Genomic DNA, 22,864 nt, shown 5'->3' on the forward strand with positions numbered 1-22,864 from the left:
CCTCTCGACGAGTTCTGGATAAAAATTCAAAATGAATATCCTTGCGTTGGAAAGAAAGCTATTGTGCTTTTGCTGCAGTTTTCCACGTCATACCTGTGTGAGAGTGGATTTTCCGTAATCCGTATTAACGAACATAAAAACTAAAAAACGAGAACGACTGCTTATAGTCGAGGAAGAAATGAGGGTGGCTTTATCGAATGTGCCCCCAGATATTAAGGGACTTTGTGCAAGAAGTCAAGCCCAAATTTCACACTAACTTTTGAATAAATACATTTATTTACGCGCGCTATAGGCCTACTGTACAACTTACTCATTCTGTGTTATTTCATACAGTTAAGCTTATTTGAAATACAGAAACTTCATAAAATTGATCCAGTTTTGCCAGGGTGCCGCAAACTATTTATCTCTTTGATAGGGTGCCGCAAGGTCAAAAAGGTTGGGAACCACTGGCCTAGCCTATAGTCAATTTTATGTAGCTTAATTGACACGTCAAGTCCAAGAAAAAACTGATAGCCTACTTCAAAAAAATTTTGTTCATCAATCTCAATTTGTGCTTCGTTTAGCATCTTAATATCAAAACAATGTCGACAATTCTTGAATAACGAACACTGAAAGACCAGAAAGTCAATTAAGCGTCGGTTCGACGACGCTCAAAAGCATGTGGCTGTGTCTTCGGCAAGACACTGAAAAGCGTGCCGTGTATTGCGCAATAGTGCCCTTTCGACAATAGCTCTTGATTTCTTCTGTGCTTATGAACAGTAAGCCACTCTAGAGAGAAATGCCTACGGTCCTTTCTAGGGCTATGACCTGTTGAACTTAACATTATGTCACATTTCAACTATTGTTCTTGGTGAACGTGATGTTCGTTGTGGAGTTACTTGCCTGCTTACACAGCCTTCAGAAGAGCATAATATATTTTGTTGAAGATTTCAATGTTTTTTCGTTCATTTCATTATCCTTTTTGGTTGATGTAACTTAGCTTTAGTTTAAAGATAAAATACAAAAAAACAATGGTTCATTCACTCAATTTTTATCAATAAAGTCAATTTTTTTGTATTTTAAGTCAATAAAACTTGCCTTACTTAGGCTATAACTAAGTTATTAGGAATTTTCATATTTTTCAGAAGCATGATTCTTGTGCCCGTGAACGTCCCTATAGTAGAGTATACGCTGTGCCAATGAAAAAGCTTTAAGCATGGGTGGAAAGTCATGTGGTTATAATCAATTTTTTGGTTTTTCAATGGAGAAAAGCGTTCTGCAACTGCTTATTATTTTCACATTAAACGGATTTGCATTGTATTTGCTATTTTCTTCCGATCTGAACAGGTGCAAATTATCGACATCAGAATGCAAATGTATGTAGTCTAAGCAGTTTGTAACACTGAAGTTTATAACAAAATAGATTCCAGCCGCCTAAGTGCAATAAACTTTGCCTATAGGCCTAATAACCTATTTTTTGTGGTGTTGAAACAGTGCAGTTAAATACAAAATGAAGCATCGGTTTCCATTATTTCTTCATTGGTTCAAAGCATTGTGTAACCTTGGTGCTCATATTCTACCCTACATTTAATCATATTGACTATATGGTATGGTTTATGTAACTTACACTAAGCTTATCTCTGGACCAGAGACGTAGCTACGGGAGAAAGGGAGCTTATGGGGGCAATTGCTCCACCTTAAATTATATTTTCTCAAAAAAATATGTTTTAATGCCATTATAACGTTTTAATATCATTATAATTCATGCTGAATGACGTTTGCCCCCTAATAGTTGCTTTTGACCCCTAAAATTTTCTTAGTTACGTCACTGCTCTCGACAGATGGATCTAATTATGCAGTGAAACGACCATTTATTAGGTTTTAATGAACTAAGAAACGAAGCAGCCTACATCTGCAAAACACAAGCCATAAATATAAAAGGAACAAAGTAGGCTAAGTCAGTCTCACACGATCAGACCCTTTAACTGCGACACTTTTTTTGATGCATTTTTCAGAATTTACTTTGAGCAAGGCTTTGATTTTGAACTGCTGTAGGCCTATTTTGAGAACGGTAACTGCCAGAAAAAAATTAAAACATGAAAGTTGTTGCATTTTCAACAGTCTTTTACAATATGCTTACAAATTTTGTGTATTTTTTTTAAAATGCCTTAAATTACTAAAATTTTTGACAAACTACAAAATTTTGTGTTTTTTGACTATTTTTGTTTCCGTTTAAATATTTGAAAAAAAAAACAGCTTCAAACGGCGATAAACGTCACCGCTAGACGTCAGGCAAGTGTAAAGCTTTCCATGCAGCGTTGTCACGGTAATGTTTACGGTTTATGCGAAGAAAGGGCCTCATAAACTTCACTTTACACAAAAAATAAAAATTCTCTGTAAATAATTGAAAATTGCAGAAAAACTTCAAATACAAACCTAGTATTTTTTGTTTTAGACAATACAAGTCTTCCTCTTTCTAAAAACGTAAGACCCATGCAGTTTGGCAAACAAAGACCAGAGTTATGGTGATTGCAAAAAGTGTGTATTTTTTTAAGGCTTGGACTCTTTAAAGAGCCCGTGGCAGTTAAAGGGTTAAAGCAACAGAACGTCCCTTTATTAACTGAACACTGCACAAAACGCTCTTATGAAAACGGGCTTGCTGAGATTGAGTGAGCCAAGGGGCGCGAACAGAGAAAACAATCAAGGTAAAGCGCGCCGAGCAGAGAAACCATAACGTACAAACATACATAAAATTTACAACATTCTTCCCTCCTAAAACGTAACGGGATCGCCATATCGCTGTGATGGGACACCTTTATTAGTTCGCTTGGAACGTCTGATATTGGGGTTTGCGTCGTCACAGTCTAAATCGAAGCTTTTTGTGTTATCATCAGGTGTATCAAGTCCAATGTTATTCGGGTCATTGCCAAACCTCCAAAACTGATTTAGAAAACTCATCAGCTTCCAAACGGGAATTTTCCGCGACGAATGGTTCAGGGCAATGAGACTGATCGGGAGAGTCGTACGGGCACGGCGCTAGGTCTCTTAGCGATACATTTAATTCTTTTCCATCTGGAGATATTACATTTGCATACATAGGATTGGCATCGGTTAGTTCGACCCGCCGAACCAGATCATCGTTCTTTGAACCCACAAAATTGCGCAGTAACACGGGCCATAGGCGTAGCCAGGAGGGGGGGGGGGCGAAAGGGGCTATGCCCCCCCCCAAATTTTCAAACTTTGGATTTCGAAGTTGAGCCCTTTGTTGAAAATGTGAGAAAGTTATAGGAATTTATAACGTCTTCCAAGACATCTGGCTATTAACACCCCCAAGGACTTGTTTTAGACACACAGAAAGACACCAATAAATTTTGCAAATCGTAAATCGTGCAAAATTTACGCGATTTACGTTTCTTTGAACTAATTTGTGGAAGCAATTTCAGAATGGCTACTCTGTTGGGTTTTTGTGTAGTTATTGAGTTTTTGTATAGCTGAGTTTTTGGTGTTCTCTAATTTTAGCCGCAGTTTTTGCCCGTTTGTGTGTAAGAGCTACCTTTAATAAGCCAATAGCTGTTTATCTGCTAATAAATTTCATACAAATATTACCCTAAAAGTGTTTCCAGAAAGCGCTATAATCCATTATTTGAGTGTAATTTTTTAAAAATTTTCCGGGAGAGTATGCCTCTGACCCCCCTAGAATACGCGTGCCTTCGGCACGCTCTAACCCCCCACCAGTTTCATTGCTTCCCTTGCTCAACCCACCAGGATACGCCACTGCACATCAAGTGCCGATGATTTTAATCAAACACTTTGTTGTTCTCTTCAATTCAACAAATATTGGCCCCCCCAAATATTTTTCTGGCTACGCCACTGACACGGGCCCGGGTTTCAATAGCCAAGACGGCAGTGATAACCCAGTTGGAGATCGCCGGTCAAAACGAAAGAACAACTCGTGCGGTGTAGCATGAATTGCAGTACACAACAGCGTCCGAACAGAATACAGCACAACGGGTAGTAGAGTTTTCCAACGACTAGGAGGTAGATTGCTAGATTTCAATGCCAAACGTATCGCTTTCCAAATAATACCATTGTAGCGCTCAACTTGGGAGTTCCCGATGGGGTGATAAATGGAAGAGCGACTGGTAGTTAGGCTAAGTAATTTTTGAATTTTCACGAAACTCCCCCCATTATCAGTGTGTACACAACTAGGGAAACCACACAAAGAAAATAGATTATCAAGACACCTCAACGTTTCGGTGCACATTTTTGAACATGGATAACAGAACGGAAAACGAGTAAATTTATCCACTATTACGAGTAAATACACATTGCGACTACTGGATGGTAATGGTCCTTTGAAGTCAATCGATATGCGTTCGAAGGGGCGAGTAGCTTTAACAAGAGTGCCTTGTGGCTGCGTAAAAAATCTTGATTTTAATGAATAAAGAAACGAAGTACATCTGCAAAACACAAGCCATAATATAAAACGAACAAAGTAAGTCAGTCTTTCGTCAACTTTGAAAAGAGACGCCTCTTCGGTTATTGCAGCGATCACCGAGCAACGGTCGTTTTGCTGATTAACTACAAAATCGGGTTCACCTCCTTGGTATTCAAAAATTACTCGACGATGATTTCTTTGGATGTCTGCTCCCAATAAAATGTCGCAGCACAAGTTTTGTAAAACGCCAACTTTCACACTGCTGTAGAATTTCCCGCCGACAGTGATAAAACAGTTACCTACGACTTTTTCTTTTGAGTTGTGGGTTGCCATAGAGACTTTGGAGTCGCAGCGTTCAATTTTAGGTTTTAGTTTATAAGCAGTGTCTCGGTTGATAAAACTAACAGAACTACCAGAGTCGATGAGTGACGACAGCTCGAGGCCATTAACGAAGGATTTCATTGTACTGTAGCATGAGACAAACAGCGCGGTGCGGGGTGAATTGCGCACATATAATCTGAATTAACGCAAGCGGTAACTTTTCCTCACGAAAACTTATTTTTGCAAACTTTAGCGAAATGCCCAACTTTATTACAGTGATAACAAGCTGCATTTCGGGCAGGACATCTCTTCCTCTCATGATAGGAATCCCCACAAAAGAAACAATATCTTGCGACGTGCTTACAGCACTGATAGTAGAATTGATTTTGTTCCTTCAACAACTTCGTCGCTATGGATATTTGAGCTCGAGGAGACGGCCGATACATGCAGTTGATCTTTTGAAGTACGAAATAGCCGAGTGTCTCTTGCTTGAAAGCCACATTCTTTGCTTGAAAGCTTGAAAGCCACATTCTTTGCTTAGAAGCTTTAAATTTTGAAGAAATTCATTTAAGGACTGTCCTGGGTGTTGCTTGGTAGTGGTTAGACGGTGCCTTGCAAATAAAATATTGGTAGGCTGCACATATAAATTTTGAAGAACGTTCAATGCATCGTTGTAATCTTGACAGTCTTCGATGAATTCGTAGACTTCAAAATTCATACAATTTGTGAGTATTTGCAGGTCACCCCGACGGTTTTCTCCTTCGTCTTGGACGGGGAGAGAAGCCAAGTAGTTTCCAAACGTCTTCCTCCAGTGCTTCCATTATTTTTGCCGCTGTGCTTGCGTTCCGATTTAAGGCAAGGCGTTCCGGCTTCATTAACTTGTTCATCTGAGTTCATTAAAATGAAACGACCATTTATTAGGTTTTAACAGGGGCGTATCCTCAATGGAAGCAAGGGAAGCATTGCTTCCCCTGTCAAAATTGAAAAAAGAGAAGCTGATATTTTTCAGTAAAACGATTTCATAATTTCTTTACCTAAATGCGATTTAGAACGGTTTTTAACTCATGCCCCCCCGTATGATTTTAACTCGGTTTTAATTTTAAAAAAGTTGGAAGCCAACGGAAGCGAAGATTCGTATTGCATCCGTTGCTCTCGTTTTTGCAATAAGAAGAAACAAGTTTGAAAGAAAGGAAAAAAGCAGCGCAAAGTTTTCGCAATTTACGTTTCTTTTAACTAATCGCTGGAAGCGATTTAAAAATTGCTTCCAGACGCGGGGTTGCCAGATTAGCTAAATTCCGCGAATTAGTTTTTTTTTTTAAATAACTCTTCAAAATGCATAATAATCAATATTTCTCTAATATTGTAACCTTACCAGATGAAACCATATTCAACATTGTTCAATACATGTTCTATACTTGTTTAATACTCGTAATGTGGCGGATCAAAACTCATCCGCTACTTTTATAGGCTAACTTGCTATTTTTTGGGCTACTTTCAGAATTATTTTTGCTACAATTTATTAAAATCCACTACAAGTTATAAAATATATATGTAAATTTTATTATTTTTGATAGAAACAGGCAAATATATCCATTTGGTCTTTTTTGTCTAATATTTTCCTTGTTTTGGCCTTTTCTTTGTATTCTTTTGGCTTTAAGACTTTTTCATAGTCTGGCAACTCTGCTCTGTTGGATGTTGTGCCAGTGAGCTATGTAACGAAAAAATCTAGGGCACTGTTATGGTTATACTGTAATATCGGCCTTGTAAGCAAAAGTTTGAGCCAAATGTTGGCTTTACACTGTTATCCTGGCTGGATAGACTTTGGAATAAGACAGGATATGTGAGGTCTAATCTAGACTTGACTTTGTAGCTGAGTTTTTGGTGTTCTCTAATTATAGTCGCATTTTTTGCCTATTGCCCGTTCGTGTGTAAGAGCTACCTTTAATAAGTTAATAGCTGTTTATCTGCTAATAAATTTCATACAAAAATTACCCTAAAAGTGTTTCCAGAAAGCAGTATAATTCATTATTTGAGTGTAATTTTGCAAAAATATTCCGGGGGAGCATGCCCCCGGACCCCCCTAGAAATCACGTGCCTTCGGCACGCTCTATTCCCCCACGAGTTTTATTGCTTCCCTTGCTCAACCAACCAGGATACGCCACTGGGTTTTAATGAACTAAGAAACGAAGTACATCTGCAAAACACAAGCCATAAATATAAAACGAACAAAGTAGGTCAGTCTCACACAATCAGAACATAAAGCAACAGAAAGTCCCTTTAACTGACCACTGTAAGAAAAGCTCTTATGAAAACGGTCTTGCTGAGATTGAGTGAGCCAAGAGGCACGAACAGAGAAAACAATCAAGGTAAAGCGCGCCGAGCAGAGAAACCATAACGTACAAACATAGCCTGCATAAAATAAATGTAAATTTACAACATGCAGTAGACCTAATTTAGTCACAAGGGACACTTTTTTGATTTAGCATGGCTAGTTCATTTCACATGTCTTGAAAGATTTCATACTATTAGAAAGATTACATAAAATATTATTAAGCGACAATGTGATAATTTTTTTTATTCCTTAGCGTTTTTTCGCTGAAGTGGTAACTTAGCATAAAGGCCACAGCTTTGGATTTTCTTCGCCATTTGGTTCCCAGATGGGCTTGCCCTGAGTAAAATCTACTGATTTTCTGAAACCGCTCAGTGATTAGGCTATACGCGCTCCACTCAAGATGAAGCGGCGCTGGTTCGGCTTTCGGAGCGTGCGCTTGAGCAACGTACTTCAGGACTGCTTTTCATTTAGGCTAGTGGATAAAATAATTCTCCGGCAACAACATTTCAACAATAGGAAACTTCACTCTGCGATCTCGCTAACCGGCCGTGCGTTAAAAGCCTATACAAATAGGCCTATGTAAAGCTACCTTTAATTTATCAAGGCTTTGTCAGTCCGAGGAGAAAGATTTAAAACCAACGAAACCAACTAACTTGGGTATCCAATCAAACTTGTTTTTTTTTGGACATCATGAATCAGAAAGACAATATTTACTACATATGTTAAATTTTGTACCTGTTATTGCAGGCCCGGTGCAACTACAAAGTTCTTGGAGCAATGGTGCAGTAGACGTTAAACGAAGAGATTTTGAAAAAGCAGAAAGACAAACAGCCATAAACAATGAAGCAAATGACAACAAAAATATGAGTTTGCAAATCATCTTGTACAACAGAGTTCCGAAATGTGGCAGTTCGTCCATGACTGAAATGATAAAACAACTAAGTGCAAATTTGAACTTTCAAGTGCTGGATATTAAATCAAAATATTTGATACCTGCTGTTGATAAAGATCTACAGGTATGTAGTAGAAGCTTTTATCCACAGAATTGTTATTTCATATAAAAAATGTTCTTCTTCTCTCGTGTTGTCGCTATATGTCAGGGCATCCGTTGGTTAGCCACTGCCTGGTGTCGTCATCGATAGAAACTAGGCCTTCCATACCATGAGGTGGTCTGTATAGCCGGCAATCCTTGATATGTGGGCTGCCGTCTGCATTTCACCACACTCACAAGCAGCACTCTCTGCCAAGCCCAAGCGCAACATGTCTGCACCATAGCGTCCAACACCAGTGAGAAAACGGTTACGCCTTCATGAGGCAAGTCTAGAGAGGCCATGGCCCAGCTGGTTCTCCGGCGGGGATCTGAATACTTGGCGAAGTGGGAATGTGCTGCTTGACCATTGTTCACATCATGCCGCGTGGCATAAAAAATGTTGATTCACAACTAATGAAGAATTCCGTGGTTTGAAACATGGATTGGCTGATTTAGCGAGTAAAAAATTGCTCATAGCTCGAAGCTGCAGGTTTTCGTCTGACTCTCTTCAGGAGCTGTGGTCAGAATAGAATAAACCGAACGTGGTGAAGTATTTATGGTAGAAGGAAGAATAAAAATGAAATATAAATTTGGCTGAACAGAGTAATTCAAATCAACGAAAAAATTAACGCAAGAAATCAGCCAAATTTACATTTTGTTTTTCTTTCCTTCTACCATAAATACTTCATCACATTTGGTTTATTCTATTCTGACTACAGCTCCTGAAGAGAGCCAGACGAAAACCTGCAGCTTCGAGCTACAATATGAGCAACCTTTTACTCGCTATTTTTAAATTTTGTACCACCAATCAACTCTTCAATGACTAATTTGTTTGCGTTCATTTATTTTTTTACATGTAAGCTATTTGGTTATTTGCTGATTAAGGCAGAGAGTTTTGCCGAAAAGGTTCGAATTTAATATTTTATGTTACTTTACAAGTTTATCCTATCATTATTTCTAATAATGTCACTCAACTTAATTTTGTTTGAATTTTAAAGAGGTGAGGTGTGGTTCAATTTCCACCTCTCTCCCCATACGCCACAGAAACAGAAAGCAAACGTTTGAAACTTCAAAATGACCACATATTTTTTCTCTATTTGAATTTATCAGCATTTAGCAAGACTTTTATTCTAAGCAGTTCTATGATATCTTTCGCAATGAATCTTATGCAGCTTTACACCTGTTGAAAAGTAATGGTTTTAAATGATTTTTACAGTAGGCATTTCATTCATTAATCAATATTTGTGGTTTCTCTTGCTTGTGCTTTTTCAGATACGGTACTGAAGAAGCCGCCGTTATGGTGGTGAAAGCTTTATCAATAAATTTTACAAGTTTCCAAAGTTGACCGATTTTGTTTACTTATTAGGTTAATTTAACATTGTAGCCTAACGATTCGGATTATCAAAATTATAACACTTGAGTTCAGTGGCGTAGCCAGAAAAAAATTTTGGGGGGGGCCAAATATGTGATGAATTGAAGAGAACGACAAAGTGTTTGATTTAAGACATCGCCACCTAATGTGCAGTGACGTATTCTGGTGGGTTGAGCAAGGGAAGCAATAAAGCTGGTGGGGGATTAGAGCGTGCCGAAGGCACGCGTATTCTAGGGGGGTCCAGGGGCATGCTTTCCCGGACAATTTTTGCAAAATTACACTCAAATAATGGAGTATAGCACTTTCTGGAAACACTTTCAGGGTAATATTTGTAGGAAATTTATTAGCAGATAAACAGCTATTAACTTATTAAAGGTAGCTGTTACACACGAACGGGCAAAAACTGCGGCTAAAATTAGAGAACACAAAAAATTCAGCTACACAAAAACCCAACAGAGTAAGCGATTCTGAAATTGTTTCCACAGATTAGTTAAAAGAAGCGTAAATCGCGTAAAATTTGTGCGATTTACGATTTGCAAAATTTATTGGTGTCTTTCTGTGTGTCTAAAACAAGTCCTGGTGGGTGTTAATAGCCAGATGTCTTGGAAAACGATATAAATTTATACAAATTATATTATATTTTCAACAAAGGGTTCAACTTCGTAATCCAAACTTTGAAAATTTGGGGGGGGCCATGGCCCCTTTCGCCCCCCCCTGGCTACGCCTATGCTTGAGTTTTGTGTTGATTTCTACATTTCATACTTTCATGAAGATTTTCACACGAAGATTTTATTGAATTTTTAATGTTTCCTAATGTATTACCTTATAAATCGCTTATCTGATTTCAACAAATTTATTTGTCATGCTTTGCATTTAAATACTTTAAAATTGATTTTTAGAAAGAAATCGTTACCCTAACACAAGCGTTCACCAAAGACACGTATTTAATACGCCATTTATATTTTATAGACTTTGACAGGTTAGTTCATGTTACCAAAGTATATCAAAGTTTATAAAAGAGAAATATATGTGAAAATACTTTAAAAGTTTCCTAGCAATTGGCGTGAACAAGTAGGCAAGTTTAATTATGCTATTGAGTGGAAGTTAAGAAATTGTAAATTTCTAATTCCTTTAGATTTGAGGTAGAATGGCCGATCTACATTAACATTATGCGCGATCCCATAGAAAGATATGCATCTTATTATTATTTTCTTCGATATGGATTTACAAAACTTAAAAAAGGACCAATGCATAAAGACCATCCAGGAATAAATGAGGTAAAAATCAATTTATAACTACGTAATTACTTTTCTTAATAGTATGACTCAATAACCATCAAACTTAAACACCTGTATTGGAATAGATTTCGTGCATAAAACGGCGGAGTGTCTGTTTCATTTTTTATTTTTTATGCTTTTTCGTATGATTAGGTCTAATCCATTGCCTAATTATATTATTTGAGTGGCTTGTTTACAATACATTTAGGTGATCTGAGATATGTGAAAAGCATACTTCCGGTATGAGTACGGTCAGAGATGGGCAAGATCAAGATCACCAATAATAGGTAATCTTGAAGATCAAGATCACCAAACTTTGTGATCTTGAAGATCAAGATCAAGATCGTGATCTTGAAGATCAAGATCACTTTCAAGATCACTTTTTGTGTACTTGAAAAAAAATAAAGTTTTTGATCAATGATGTTGCAAAAAATAATTGCTATAAGCAACCTGGGTAAAGGCATATTGAAATGGCAACACTGTCCAGATTAGATGGAGACTTTAAATCGTCTTTTGTTGGACGCATATCATATTAACAGTGGCTTAATGTCAGTAGTTGCCACTAACTACTTTGTACAGTACGAGTTCTCAAAAAATGACTCTATCTAGGAAGTAAAATTCAATTTTAAAGTGATCTTGATCTTATTGTCCTTCAAGATCAAGATCACACAAAAAAAGTGATCTTAGATCAAGATCAAGATCACCAAAAAAAAAAGTGATTTTGAAGATCAAGATCACTCGTGATCTTCAAGATCAAGATCACGCCCATCTCTGAGTACGGTAAACTGTTTTTCTTTATTATTTTTTTTAGGTAACAATAGATCTTGTTGACAAAATCGTAAATTTGTATCTTTTCTTATTCTTTGCACTCCGTTGTAATTTGATGGTCGTTTAGCCTTTTAATTTTAAACCTTTCTATAAACTTTTAGAGTCTTGACGACTGTCTTGATAAAAAAGGTTTTAATTGCATAAACTTTGCTGCACCAACAATTCTTGCCTTTTTCTGTGGACAAGAAATAGAATGCAGGTCAGTATTCCCAATAGAGTGTGGAGTTTAAAAGCGGAAGAGGTTTGGATTTATCTTACATTTATAAAATACCTTCTTTTTTGCTATTTGTCGTAAATGACTGGCTCATTATCTGATAAAAAATAAAGGCAAATTTATCTTTTCTGAAATGCTTGCTGATTCATTGCACTATATCTGATATACTGTGTGAGATATAGAAGTAGCATATTCAGTTTTATTTTAATCCGTAAACTTCTCGTCCAGAATAACTAAGCCTTGAAATCTCGGCTGAAAGTAAGGTTTGTAACAACAGCGAAGTCAAATAATTGCAATAAATTAATTGCATGTTGAAACAAATTAATTGCATGCTCAATCAATAGGCCACTTTGCTCAGATACCAAAACTTCCTTTAGAGAGATTTATGGTTTTGCACAGTAAAATTCTTTTCAGTGTAAGAGAGCAAAGAGCTATATTTGATAACTTTGTAATTTAGCCTGCTTTAAAATTGTAAGTTGTATAAGTACCCCAGCTCAATAAGCAATAATCTATCACACTGGTGCTAACATTTAAACAAGAGATTATTAAAAAAAATTGGTCATATTATTGTAATAGGCCAGTGGCGCCCCCAGACCTTCAACAATGGGGGGGAGGCAAAATATTGCCAGTGCAAGACAATGTTTTTATTTACTTATCATTTATCAATGTGAAGGATGATGTTGTTTCTGTGTCACGGCCAAGGTGTTTAAATCAACCGGCAACTTTGTTGATGATGTTGTGGTTAGCGCGTTGGGCTCGCAGTCGAGAGCCTGCATGTTCGACTCCAGCCACCCGCACTTGCTGTTGTTTCTCTGGGCAAGAAACTTAACGATAATTGCCTCTACCTAGTGATCGATTTCGAGTAATGGGTAGTACCAAATTTAAGTCATAAGTAAAGTAGACAACCGGAAAACAGACATTGCCGTCGGCTGCAGCGTGGGTCAGGTGTATGTCGGAAGGCGTACACCGATGCATAGCGCTCAAGTCCGCTTTCCCGCAATGCAGGATAAAGATAAACAAACAAACAAACTTTGCGTAATTCATTTTTGAAAAAAGCTGCTCACAGCAATATGTGCTTCCAAACATGCACACTACATTCTTTATAAAAGTTGGCACCTGGAACTGAATCGTATTTGGCCTTCAATATGTTTTATGTTGGATGATTGAAGTTCAATTATTTCCATTTGCATCTCATGTGGCACAGTATTGACATTCATTGAAAATGGAATGGCAAATAAATCGAATATTTTTTTTTTGATTTTTCAAATCGCAAAATCGAGATTCAAAGTTAGTTTTAGTGGAAACGATAAGTGATATGTACTGATCAGGGTTGGAGGGTTTACAAAGGCCAAAATTGGGAAAATGAGCAAAGTTGGAATTGATTAGTTGAGTTTCCCAAAGACGAAGCTTGTTTACGAAGGCAGTAATATGATCATACATCTGATTAATAAATCGCTCCTTTCCTTGTAGTTGTAAGTTTAGCTTGTTCATATGAGAAGTGAAATCAGTGAGAAAGGCTAAATCTGTTAACCAATCAGGATCACTAAGTTCATCAATGCCGAAACCTGCAATCTTTTGTTTCAAAAAAGTCACTATTTCGTTTCTCAAATCATAAAACCGTTGTAACATAGCACTGCGACTTAGCCACCTAACCTCGCAAAAATACACCAGATCGCAAAAATACACATGCTAAAGGGCTTTTGTTATGATATAAAATAAATTCATGCGTACATAATGATGAAACTTTAGTTTATGCACTAAAAGTAAGATCGTTCGAGGGCCGCAAAAAGTTTGTCCGCGGGCTGCATATGGCCCGCGGGCCGCAGTTTGCCGACCCCTGATCTAGATCGAACAAGCGATCTCAGCAGTTACAGATGGCTTGTATCCTTGCACAGTTTGACGTGAAATTACATCATAGGCTAAAACTTTTCTTGCAAACAGTGTATTAACATGCGTAAATTCAATTTGAAAGGTTGAAACCCCCAAACCCACCCTCCCTTGGCTACGCCACTGGTGCAAGACATGCAAGACAGCAGAGATGTACGTATGCGCCGCAAATTCTACGCCGCATACATGCGGCGTAGACTTTTTGTTTGCGCTAACGCTTGCGGCCACATTTTTTTGGATAGTTTGCGCTTGAGGATGCGCCGTAAAGTTTTCGCGGTTTTTTAGCGCATAGCGTCAACGCATACTTTTTAATGTCTTAGTTGTTGTTTGCAATTTTTTTTGTCAAACTGCGAAATGTTGACGTCTTGCAATTGCCCATTGTTCTAGTGTTGTGTCACAGTGACATCTATTGTTCAGTCAGCTGGAGTTTGTTTGTATATCGCACTACTGCCTTTGACGCTAGAGTCCCACGTGGAGACTGAAGTCTTGCAGAAAAAAAGAAAGAATTAGTTAAAAACAACTTAGGCCTACTGCGAAATTACTTAGTAAATTACGGGTCAGAACAGGAATGTAATGTAAGCAAGTAAGTACATGGGCGTCCGCAGGTTTTCGGTTAGGGGGGGTCAAGGTGGTTCACTTTCACCGTCAAGGATTCCAAGTCCAGTAATCTGAATGATTTATGAAGTTTTAGAATTGAAGCTGGTGATGGAATTTTGAAAGATCACATGGAGCACGCAAGTGACAATGCTAAGTATAGCCTACATCGGCTCGTACACAAAACGAGATGATAAGTTTGTGTGAAGAAACGGTTAGAGATGAAATTGTAACTGAAGCAAACAATTCCGTTGGCTTCTCAATCTTAGCGGATGGGACCGCTGACATTTCAGGAAAAAAGCATCTGGCTATTGGAGTGAGGTTTTTCGACGAAAAAAATCTCGTCATTCGAGAAGAGTTTCTTGGTTTTGCGTCACTGAACGAAATGGACGCAGAAACGATTGCAGGCACAATACTAAATCAGTGTAATAAGTACGGTCTAAATTTAAATAAACTACGTGGTCAAGGATACGATGGATGCTCCACTATTGCAGGCAAAGAAAATGGAGTACGCAGGCACGTATTAGAAGCGAGTAGGCCTATCCGTTGGCAGTATTTGTCCACTGTTCAGGCCATCGCCTTAACCTCCTGGTCAACAATCTGAATGCAGTTTCGGATGTACGGAACACTATTGGAACAGTGAAGGCTATAATAATTTTTTTTAGAGAGAGCCCGAAACGCAGATGCCTAATACCAAACACGCCCGCCATTGTTATGTGAAACGAGGTGGAGCGCGAAATATAAAAGTATAAGACTCTTCGCGGAAAATTTCACCCAAATTCACAGGCAGTTGGAGAATTTAGCGCAGCACGAATCGAATGCAAAGGGACGGCACACCGCACACCAGCTGCGGACCGCTTTTGGAACCGCTACTTTTGTAGTAACGCTATAGGTTTTGGAGCCTGTCACCCAACCTTTCAGGCAGTCCAACTGAACATGTTAGGTGTCAAGAAGCACATTGACAAACTCGTATCAATGTTTTGTGATCATCGGCAAAATGCAGAAACACTTTTTGCAGAAAACATTTATACAGCGGCATTGACGTCAGCCGAAGAAATCGGTGTCACCATATCTGTCCCACGGCAATGTGTCCATCAAGTATTCAGAGCAAATACTGGTGGCACCAGTGAGGAATACTATCGCCGCTCCATTTACGTTCCTTACATGAACTCTTTAATCCAGTCTCTGAAAAGCCGCTTCTCAGAGACGAACATGCCGGCATTCATGTTATACCGACTGCATCCATCGCAGATGGAGGAATTTGACCGTTCAGACTACAAAGCCCTGGTTAAAACCATACACCAATTCTACAACTTTGACAATTTTCAGCAGGACGCCATGTCGTGGTATGACATAACCATAAAAGGAAAATTTGTGGACTTGGTGAAAAATGTGGAACTTTTTTCAGCTGTACGCCAAGCGACGATAACATTACTGACCCTCCCCGCCACTACTTGTACGGTAGAAAGATCATTCAGCACAATGAGGCGGGTCAAAACATGGCTCAGATCAACCATGTCTCACGACAGGCTATCTGGGCTGTGTATGATGAGTGTCCACAGAAGCCGAATAAACTCGGACAAAAATTCGTTCATCCAAAAAGTCATCGAAAAATTCGGCAAAGACCCACGTCGACTTCACTTTTTATTCAAGAACTGATTAACTAAATTGGTGGCTGATTGTTCTTTTCTGTATGATTCAATGTTGCGAACAGCTTCATTGAATTCATGCCTATTTTTGCAAGTTCTCGCTTTTTCATTTTTCATCCAACAATTTTCCAGGGGGGGTCAGCTGAACCCATTTGCCCCTATGTGCGGACGCCCATGAGTAAGTAGGTAGGTTGGTAATGTCGCTCCATGTAAAATGTAAACAATGACTTGGCTTCGTAGTGTGAAGTTGTTTTAGTCAAGCAGTGTTGAAGGCGTTTGTAAGCAATTGTGAGCACTTTAATTTATATTAGTTAAGTCTTGCATTTTGGGGCAAATCAGAAACTTCTCAGGCAATGAGCAGTGCAGCCTATGTATCTAAACAAACTCAAATATTTGGTCTCCGACCGTGATTGCTTGCATGATGTTGTACTCTGTATGTTATATGTAATACATTACTTTGCCTTTGCCGGTCATTCTTGTTGTAGGCTATGTAGCGTAGTAATGTGTAGGCCTACATACAGTAGGCTATCAAGCTAAGGTAATTTTTAATTGAAAATTTATACATTCTGTTGCGTAAGTATGTAATTATATATGTTTTGTAACTTGATGAGCAGTTTAGCAAAACATGCATCCAGAGGCCAATTGTGAGAGGCTTTTGAGTAGCCTATACTGCTAATAACACTAGTAATGCTAACTATCCCTGAATGCTAATAACAAAGAGTTGTGCAGTTCAGAATCTAAACTTGCTTGTGTCTGGCAGTTTTGTCTTCCATTAACCCACTTTTTAAAAATCTTATCAAAAAAAAGCATAGAGCTTAGTGAGAGAATTATGGCATTACAAGCAACATTAGTCTTATTCAAACGGAATCATTTTAAAAATAGTGTTTTTTATAATGGATTTTTAGGGAGCGACAGTTAGTATATTACTAGGAGCGACAGTTAGTACTAGAATTTTCTTGATAGGCATATGGTACAGTTTCTTACACTACACTATTGTATTCAGGGAATAACTTACGGTAATACTAATCTCCAAGTGAAATGGAGCATGATAATACAAATCCATGGCCCTACATGGAAAAGTATTTTAAGCTCTCTTCTTCGAAAGGCAAAAACTTATAATTTCAATGCCAGATGTGCCTTCCGGCCACAAAGATAATTTCTTGTAACGAGAAATCGCGAAGTGGCTTGAAAAGTGTGTTGTTTCGAGTGGTTTATACCGTGTGAATGTTTGGCACCTAGCTAACAAAATGAGTTTGCGCTAGAGTATGCGCTAACGCTGACGCCGCCAACTTTTTTTACAAGTTGCGTTGACGCATGCGGCGTATAGTTTTTCGAACGTTTGCGTTTACGCTGACGGCGTCAATATTTTTTGTATGCGCGTACATCACTGCAAGACAGTGATATATTATTTTATTTCTCTTGTTTTCTACTGCTATTGTCTACTGCAATATAGCTTACCAAAAGTTCCACATTTTTGACATGCCTGATCTGTTGAAAAAAATAAAATTCAAAATAAATCACAGTTTGATTCCGTATGGGACTTGCAACTGCCTTGGTTAGCGAAATTCTGCGTATCTTTTTTCCAGATTGAAAAACCATTCTTTACAAATGCACTTTCTGATTATCCAACAGTCTGTTAGTTAAATATGCCTCATGATATTGACGAGTCTGTTAGTTGACAGAGAAATTATCAAATACTGTACTGAAACGCTGTGAAAACGTTTTTCCATGCCTGGAAAATACAGATGTCAAAACATAGTGGATATATCAAACGCAGAGGCGGTCACATGCGTATTGCGTAGCTTATGACATTGTGAGAATTGAGGCTAATAAAAAATTAATGGAATAAATATACTGTGACGGCCACCGGGCGTAGTTCAACTGCAATAAATACTCAGCCGGTGTTAAATGATGTTTTTATTCTTAATATTTCTTCTTCCTATCCACGAAGATTTCATCAGGAAAATGCACAATATCAAATGATAAGTTTAAAACACAACATTAGAGAACAATTTTTATATTTCTTATTAAGATGCCAAAAATGCAGTATGACAGAACAATACAGTTAAAGTCAACATGTTTCTGCGTTTATTAGACGTAAAAACAAGCTTCACTGAAAGTAAAAATATAATCAATCAAAACGCCAACCCCAGCCAGCTAAACCTGCTGATTTTACATCGATTCAACTTTGTAGGGCGTTGAATCGATGTAAAAAATGCACAATCTTGCTCGCGGGGACGCAAGTCTTCCAATTTAAAGGCAATAAGCAACGCAATATCCTCAGAAATAAAAGAATGAGAAAAGAATTTTACTACAAGTGAAACGTATTTTAACGTCCAATAAACGTAGGAACATGTTGACTTTAGTTGCATTATTTTGTCATACTGCATTTTTTGTATCTTAATACGTATATAATATAATAATTGTTCGCTCATTTTGTGTTTTAAACTTTATCGTCCTTATATTGCGCATGAAATCTTCGTGGATAAGATAAAGAAACATTAAGAATAAAAAATCATTTAACACCGATGGAGCATAGCCTAATTGCAGTTTAATATAATAAACTTTAACTAATATTAACAGGACTATAACATACCAAGCTGTTGAAAACTCGACAGGGAAAGCAAAATATGGCATCCTTAGCTTCTGAATACTCCAGCCAGAGATAGTCATCAAACCACTGGTTACTTACTGTATTACTTTAGTAGACTTCGTTGAGTTAAATCTACATTATATCCTTGAAACATTGAATGACCCACTGTTGTATGCACTGCCACCACTTAAGAACCAAGCAAGAGCCAATCTGCTAAACAGCCGGTAACAATTGTTACTTGACAGGCAGCAGGCAAAGTACGTGAATAGAATCACAAAATCGTAATAATAACAGCAGCAAGAAGAGCAAGTTTCAAATGAAAGAGAAAGATTTTACCCCCCCTCCCCCCCTTGCAAATTGAATTGACTTCAGGTTGGGACCCAAATATTAAAAAAATAATAACAATATGTATTAATATAAAATATAAATAAAAAGATGATGCCCAAAACATTGGGGGGGCAGCTGCCCCGCCTGCCCCCCCCATCTGCCGGCGCCACCGCCACTCACAAGCCTATACCTGGTTTATTGATTTTAGTTGACATTATTTACTACTCATTTTCTGGTTTGCTTTATCAACAAATGCTTTTTTTTAAAGGAGTTACACGTCAACGTATCCTTTAGTAAAAGCAAAAGAAAACGTTGAAAAGCATTACAAGACAATTGGATTGACAGAAGATTTTAATAATACATTAAAAGTGTTTCAAGCTCTGCTTCCCTCACATTTCACAGGATGGGAAAAGATTTCCCTTGATCGAGGTAAGGCTACCTTGTTTTTTAATATTTTATTTTTTCACAGGTTGTATACAGAAACTAAAAAAGATATAAAGGTTTAAGAAGTAGAGCGACATAAGCTACTTTAGTTGGAGGCTACTTTAGTTGGTTGGCAAATACTGTTAAAAACTGAATTAAATTAAAATATTAATAAATAAAGAGCAATTATTAAGAATAGTTCTGCAGGGATGTATGAGTTCATCAGGGATATATACTATTTCCATGTATCTTCAACCTGTATATTGAAATGATCCTTATACAGGTTGATGGCATGGAGGGTATCAGCGTAGGAGGTAAGAACGTATCCAACCTGCGGTACGTAGATGGCACTGTCTTGTTGGCTGAATCAGCAGAAGCTCTCCAAACAAATTTAGAAAAGATAAACATTATTGGAAAGGAATATGATATGAAAATTAATATAAAAAAGACGAAAACGATTTCTTGTTGTTAACAAGAAAAGTAGCCTAAATGCACCAAGTTTAAATATTGCCATTGACGGAATGCTGGTCGAACAAGTCAAAAGCTTTATCTATCTGGGTCACGCAATAACTGAAAATGGTAGATGTGATACAGAAATATTAATACGAATAGAAAAGCAAGAAAAAACTTTGTCAAAATGAAAAAGACATTATCAACACGCAATATTAACATCAACACTCAAGAACGATTTATGATATTCCATATCTAGACAACGTTACTTCACAATGCAGAAACATAGAAATTGTCATCACCAAAGATAAAATGACTAGAGGCATTTGAAATGTGGCTGTATAGAAGAATGCTTAAAATTTCATGAAAGGATGAAATCACGAACGAAGATGTACTATTTTGACTGCAAACCAAAATAGAAATTCTACAAACAATTGAAACAAGACAATTGACGTATTTTGGCCAAGGACAACTACTCGAAGTGAAATGAATGGAAAATGAAATAGGGGCAGACCACCAAGAATTTGAACTAATGATACTAAAGACTGGTCAGGACTTGATTACAAAACTGCAAAGAAGCAAAATCTCGCAACAGAGAAACTTGGCGCTTCATTCCCTCCAACCCTCGAAGAGAGAAAGGAACTTAAGGATGATTTTAATTAAAACTTGTTGTATTATATCTTATCATATTTCATAAGTGCAGACCTATTACTAGCCTATACCAGTAGGCTACTAAGTTACGTAAATTTTAAAGTTCTGTATGTAACAAGACAGACTGCAATAGCTGTATTTTATATTAATTAAATTATTAAAATATTTGCTTCAAATATTCGTTTGCCTCTTAAAACTCTCTATCTGGCTGTCGCTTTCATCGGTAGAAATCTGTTTTACAGTTTCATCAGAAACGACGACTTACAAGCGACCACCACTGAAACCTTATTCAATACAACTTCTCAAACAATACCTTAAATACGAAATAGAATTTTACAATTTTATTAAAAAGAGATTTTATGAACAAGTGGAAGCTCTGCGACGAGATGGACGAATTCAACGATGACATCGAAACAAGCAGCAATGAATTTCTCTACGAAAAACAATTGTTCAATTTTTTAATGATAACTTGATAAACATACAATGTTTAGGTTTTGTTGTTGATAGGGAGACAACGAAACGGCCATACGGTCAACTAGTCAGTTGCCACCCTAGAAAGAATAATTTGAGTTATGAAACCGGGATGAAACTAATCAACAATTTAACCAAATCGGTTACAATCAAAAAAGAAAACATAAACAAGACTGATACTTCGATTAGTAGCTTACAATTAATTGTCAGCTTCATAAAATTGTGTGCGAGATTTTCCAACAAATAGTAATCATGAAAATCAGTGGACACTGGACGTGGACACCATGACAATAGACATTGTTGAATGTAAGAGCTTAGGCCAAATGAAGACCCACTTGTCAAGTATCATGACTTTGCAAAGCTGAAGCTTTGCTATGTTTTTTGAAATCATAAAAAGATAACTTTTTGAGATTGCTTGGAACCTCTGACCACACCACCAGTCCAAAAACTTGTATGTTTTTTTTGCCAAATTCTGTATTAGTGCGATTAACAAAATAATTATTGTTTGATTGATATCTAGTGTTATGGTTGTGGATGAGTGAAGAACTTGTGAACAATGCACTGTAGGCAGAAGGGTACAAGTTCATGCAGACTCTGAACATGTGTTTTTTTATTTCTAGTGTACATATGTCTTCCAGCTTTAAGATATTCATTTAAAAAAAAATAATGGACTGGTATGGGCTCTATAATCGCTTTTTGTGATTATTCTTATTATTCTTTTTTGCATTTTTCTGAGAGGGTCTAGAACTTTGTTGCAAGCTTTACCCCAGCTAGTAATGCAATATTGAAGGTGGGAGTAAATTGAAGTATAATAAACGGTTGTCAATGTGTCTAAATTCACATAATCTCTCAGTTTTAATAGTGCCCAAGAACCCTTTGCAACTTTCCCACAGAGTTATTCTATGTGGTGTTTCCACGTTAACTTATTATCAATATAGACACCAAGGTACTATTACCAAATGTTTTTTCATAACGCTTTTGTACAATAGTGGTAACTAAAATCTTATTCGTACAAATTTATTTCAAAATTAATTGAAAATGATTTATATCAACTTATCAAAGCATAATGCAGAAGCATAGTCGTACGAACAAGGGGGCAGTTGCCCCCTGTTGTCAAAAAATGCCGCATGTTTGGAAAAAAATGTACAACTATCTAGGCAAACTACAGTTAGATAAATAGTTATAAACTGCCTCCGTGACCCCTTTATGAAATTGTACAAATCAATATGTGTGGGCACCAACAAAATTTGAAGTTATTTTAATCTGATTAATCTTCTATGAAACTGTTGAAATCATTGATTTGGGCACCAACAAAATATGAAAGCTTCTGAATTTTATTGATCCTTCTGTTAAACTATCGAAATCAACATATTAATTTGGGTTAACTATAAACAAACTGTAAAATTACCTAAGTCTGATTAATCCATCTATGAAACTGATGAAATCATTAAATTGGACACCAGCAACAAAATATGAAATTATCTAAACCTGATCAGTTTTTTGATGAAACTGTCCAAATCAATATGTTAATTTGGGTACCAACAAAATTATCTGAATCGGATTAATATGTATATCCCATTTACGGCCGGTGTCCTTTTAAAAAGATATCGTTTTGAATGACTCAGTATTGCATCATCCTATTTTGTTTGAATCATTTTGGACTTGCTAGTAGTTGTTTAGGGTCTGTTTTGGAAGGTGTTGATAAATATTTGAGAACAGCGTACTTTTTCTAGATTTTGTGAAAGTTTGAAGATTGTTGAAAAATGAGAAGAGTCGGAAGAGGTGAAGTGAGGAGGAACATGCATGTGTTATTGCCTATTAGTAATAGATATGAATTATGTCTCTTCATAGTTTGACACTCTATAATATTGTGCTTCCTACTGCACTCTAATTTATGTAAGGCTTTGCTTCTTTTGTTTGTTTATTTTGCTTTATATTTATTGTTGCCTTTTGAAAGGAGACCGGCCACATAGCCAAATTTTTTGGCTGATTTTTACCCTGTCAAAGGATATTGAACAACGTATAAAA

At 37.2% G+C, this 22,864-nt stretch overlaps 1 protein-coding gene across 1 annotated transcript; it reads left to right on the forward strand.

Annotated features, from left to right (window-relative positions):
• Positions 1 to 1,138: 1,138 nt before the first annotated feature.
• LOC145781999 (uronyl 2-sulfotransferase-like) lies at positions 1,139 to 21,772 on the forward strand. The gene is made up of 7 exons (XM_082593725.1): positions 1,139 to 1,355; positions 7,818 to 8,086; positions 10,372 to 10,451; positions 10,608 to 10,749; positions 11,679 to 11,776; positions 19,110 to 19,270; positions 20,608 to 21,772. Exons 1-7 carry the CDS (start codon positions 1,196 to 1,198, stop codon positions 20,769 to 20,771), a joined length of 1,074 nt encoding a protein of 357 aa, XP_082449851.1. The 5' UTR covers positions 1,139 to 1,195; the 3' UTR covers positions 20,772 to 21,772.
• Positions 21,773 to 22,864: the final 1,092 nt, after the last annotated feature.

The sequence above is a fragment of the Aplidium turbinatum genome, chromosome 1 (genome assembly GCF_918807975.1).
Source record: "Aplidium turbinatum chromosome 1, kaAplTurb1.1, whole genome shotgun sequence".
Taxonomy (NCBI): Eukaryota; Metazoa; Chordata; class Ascidiacea; order Aplousobranchia; family Polyclinidae; genus Aplidium; species Aplidium turbinatum.

Bases quoted from the DNA above. Each gene is read 5' to 3' on its own strand.
- LOC145781999 (XM_082593725.1), top strand. From the start codon at position 1,196: ATGGGTGGAAAGTCATGTGGTTATAATCAATTTTTTGGTTTTTCAATG. The intron at 10,452-10,607 runs GTTAGTTCATGT...TAATTCCTTTAG, and splicing joins TATTTTATAGACTTTGACAG to ATTTGAGGTAGAATGGCCGA. The intron at 10,750-11,678 runs GTAAAAATCAAT...ATAAACTTTTAG, and splicing joins ACCATCCAGGAATAAATGAG to AGTCTTGACGACTGTCTTGA.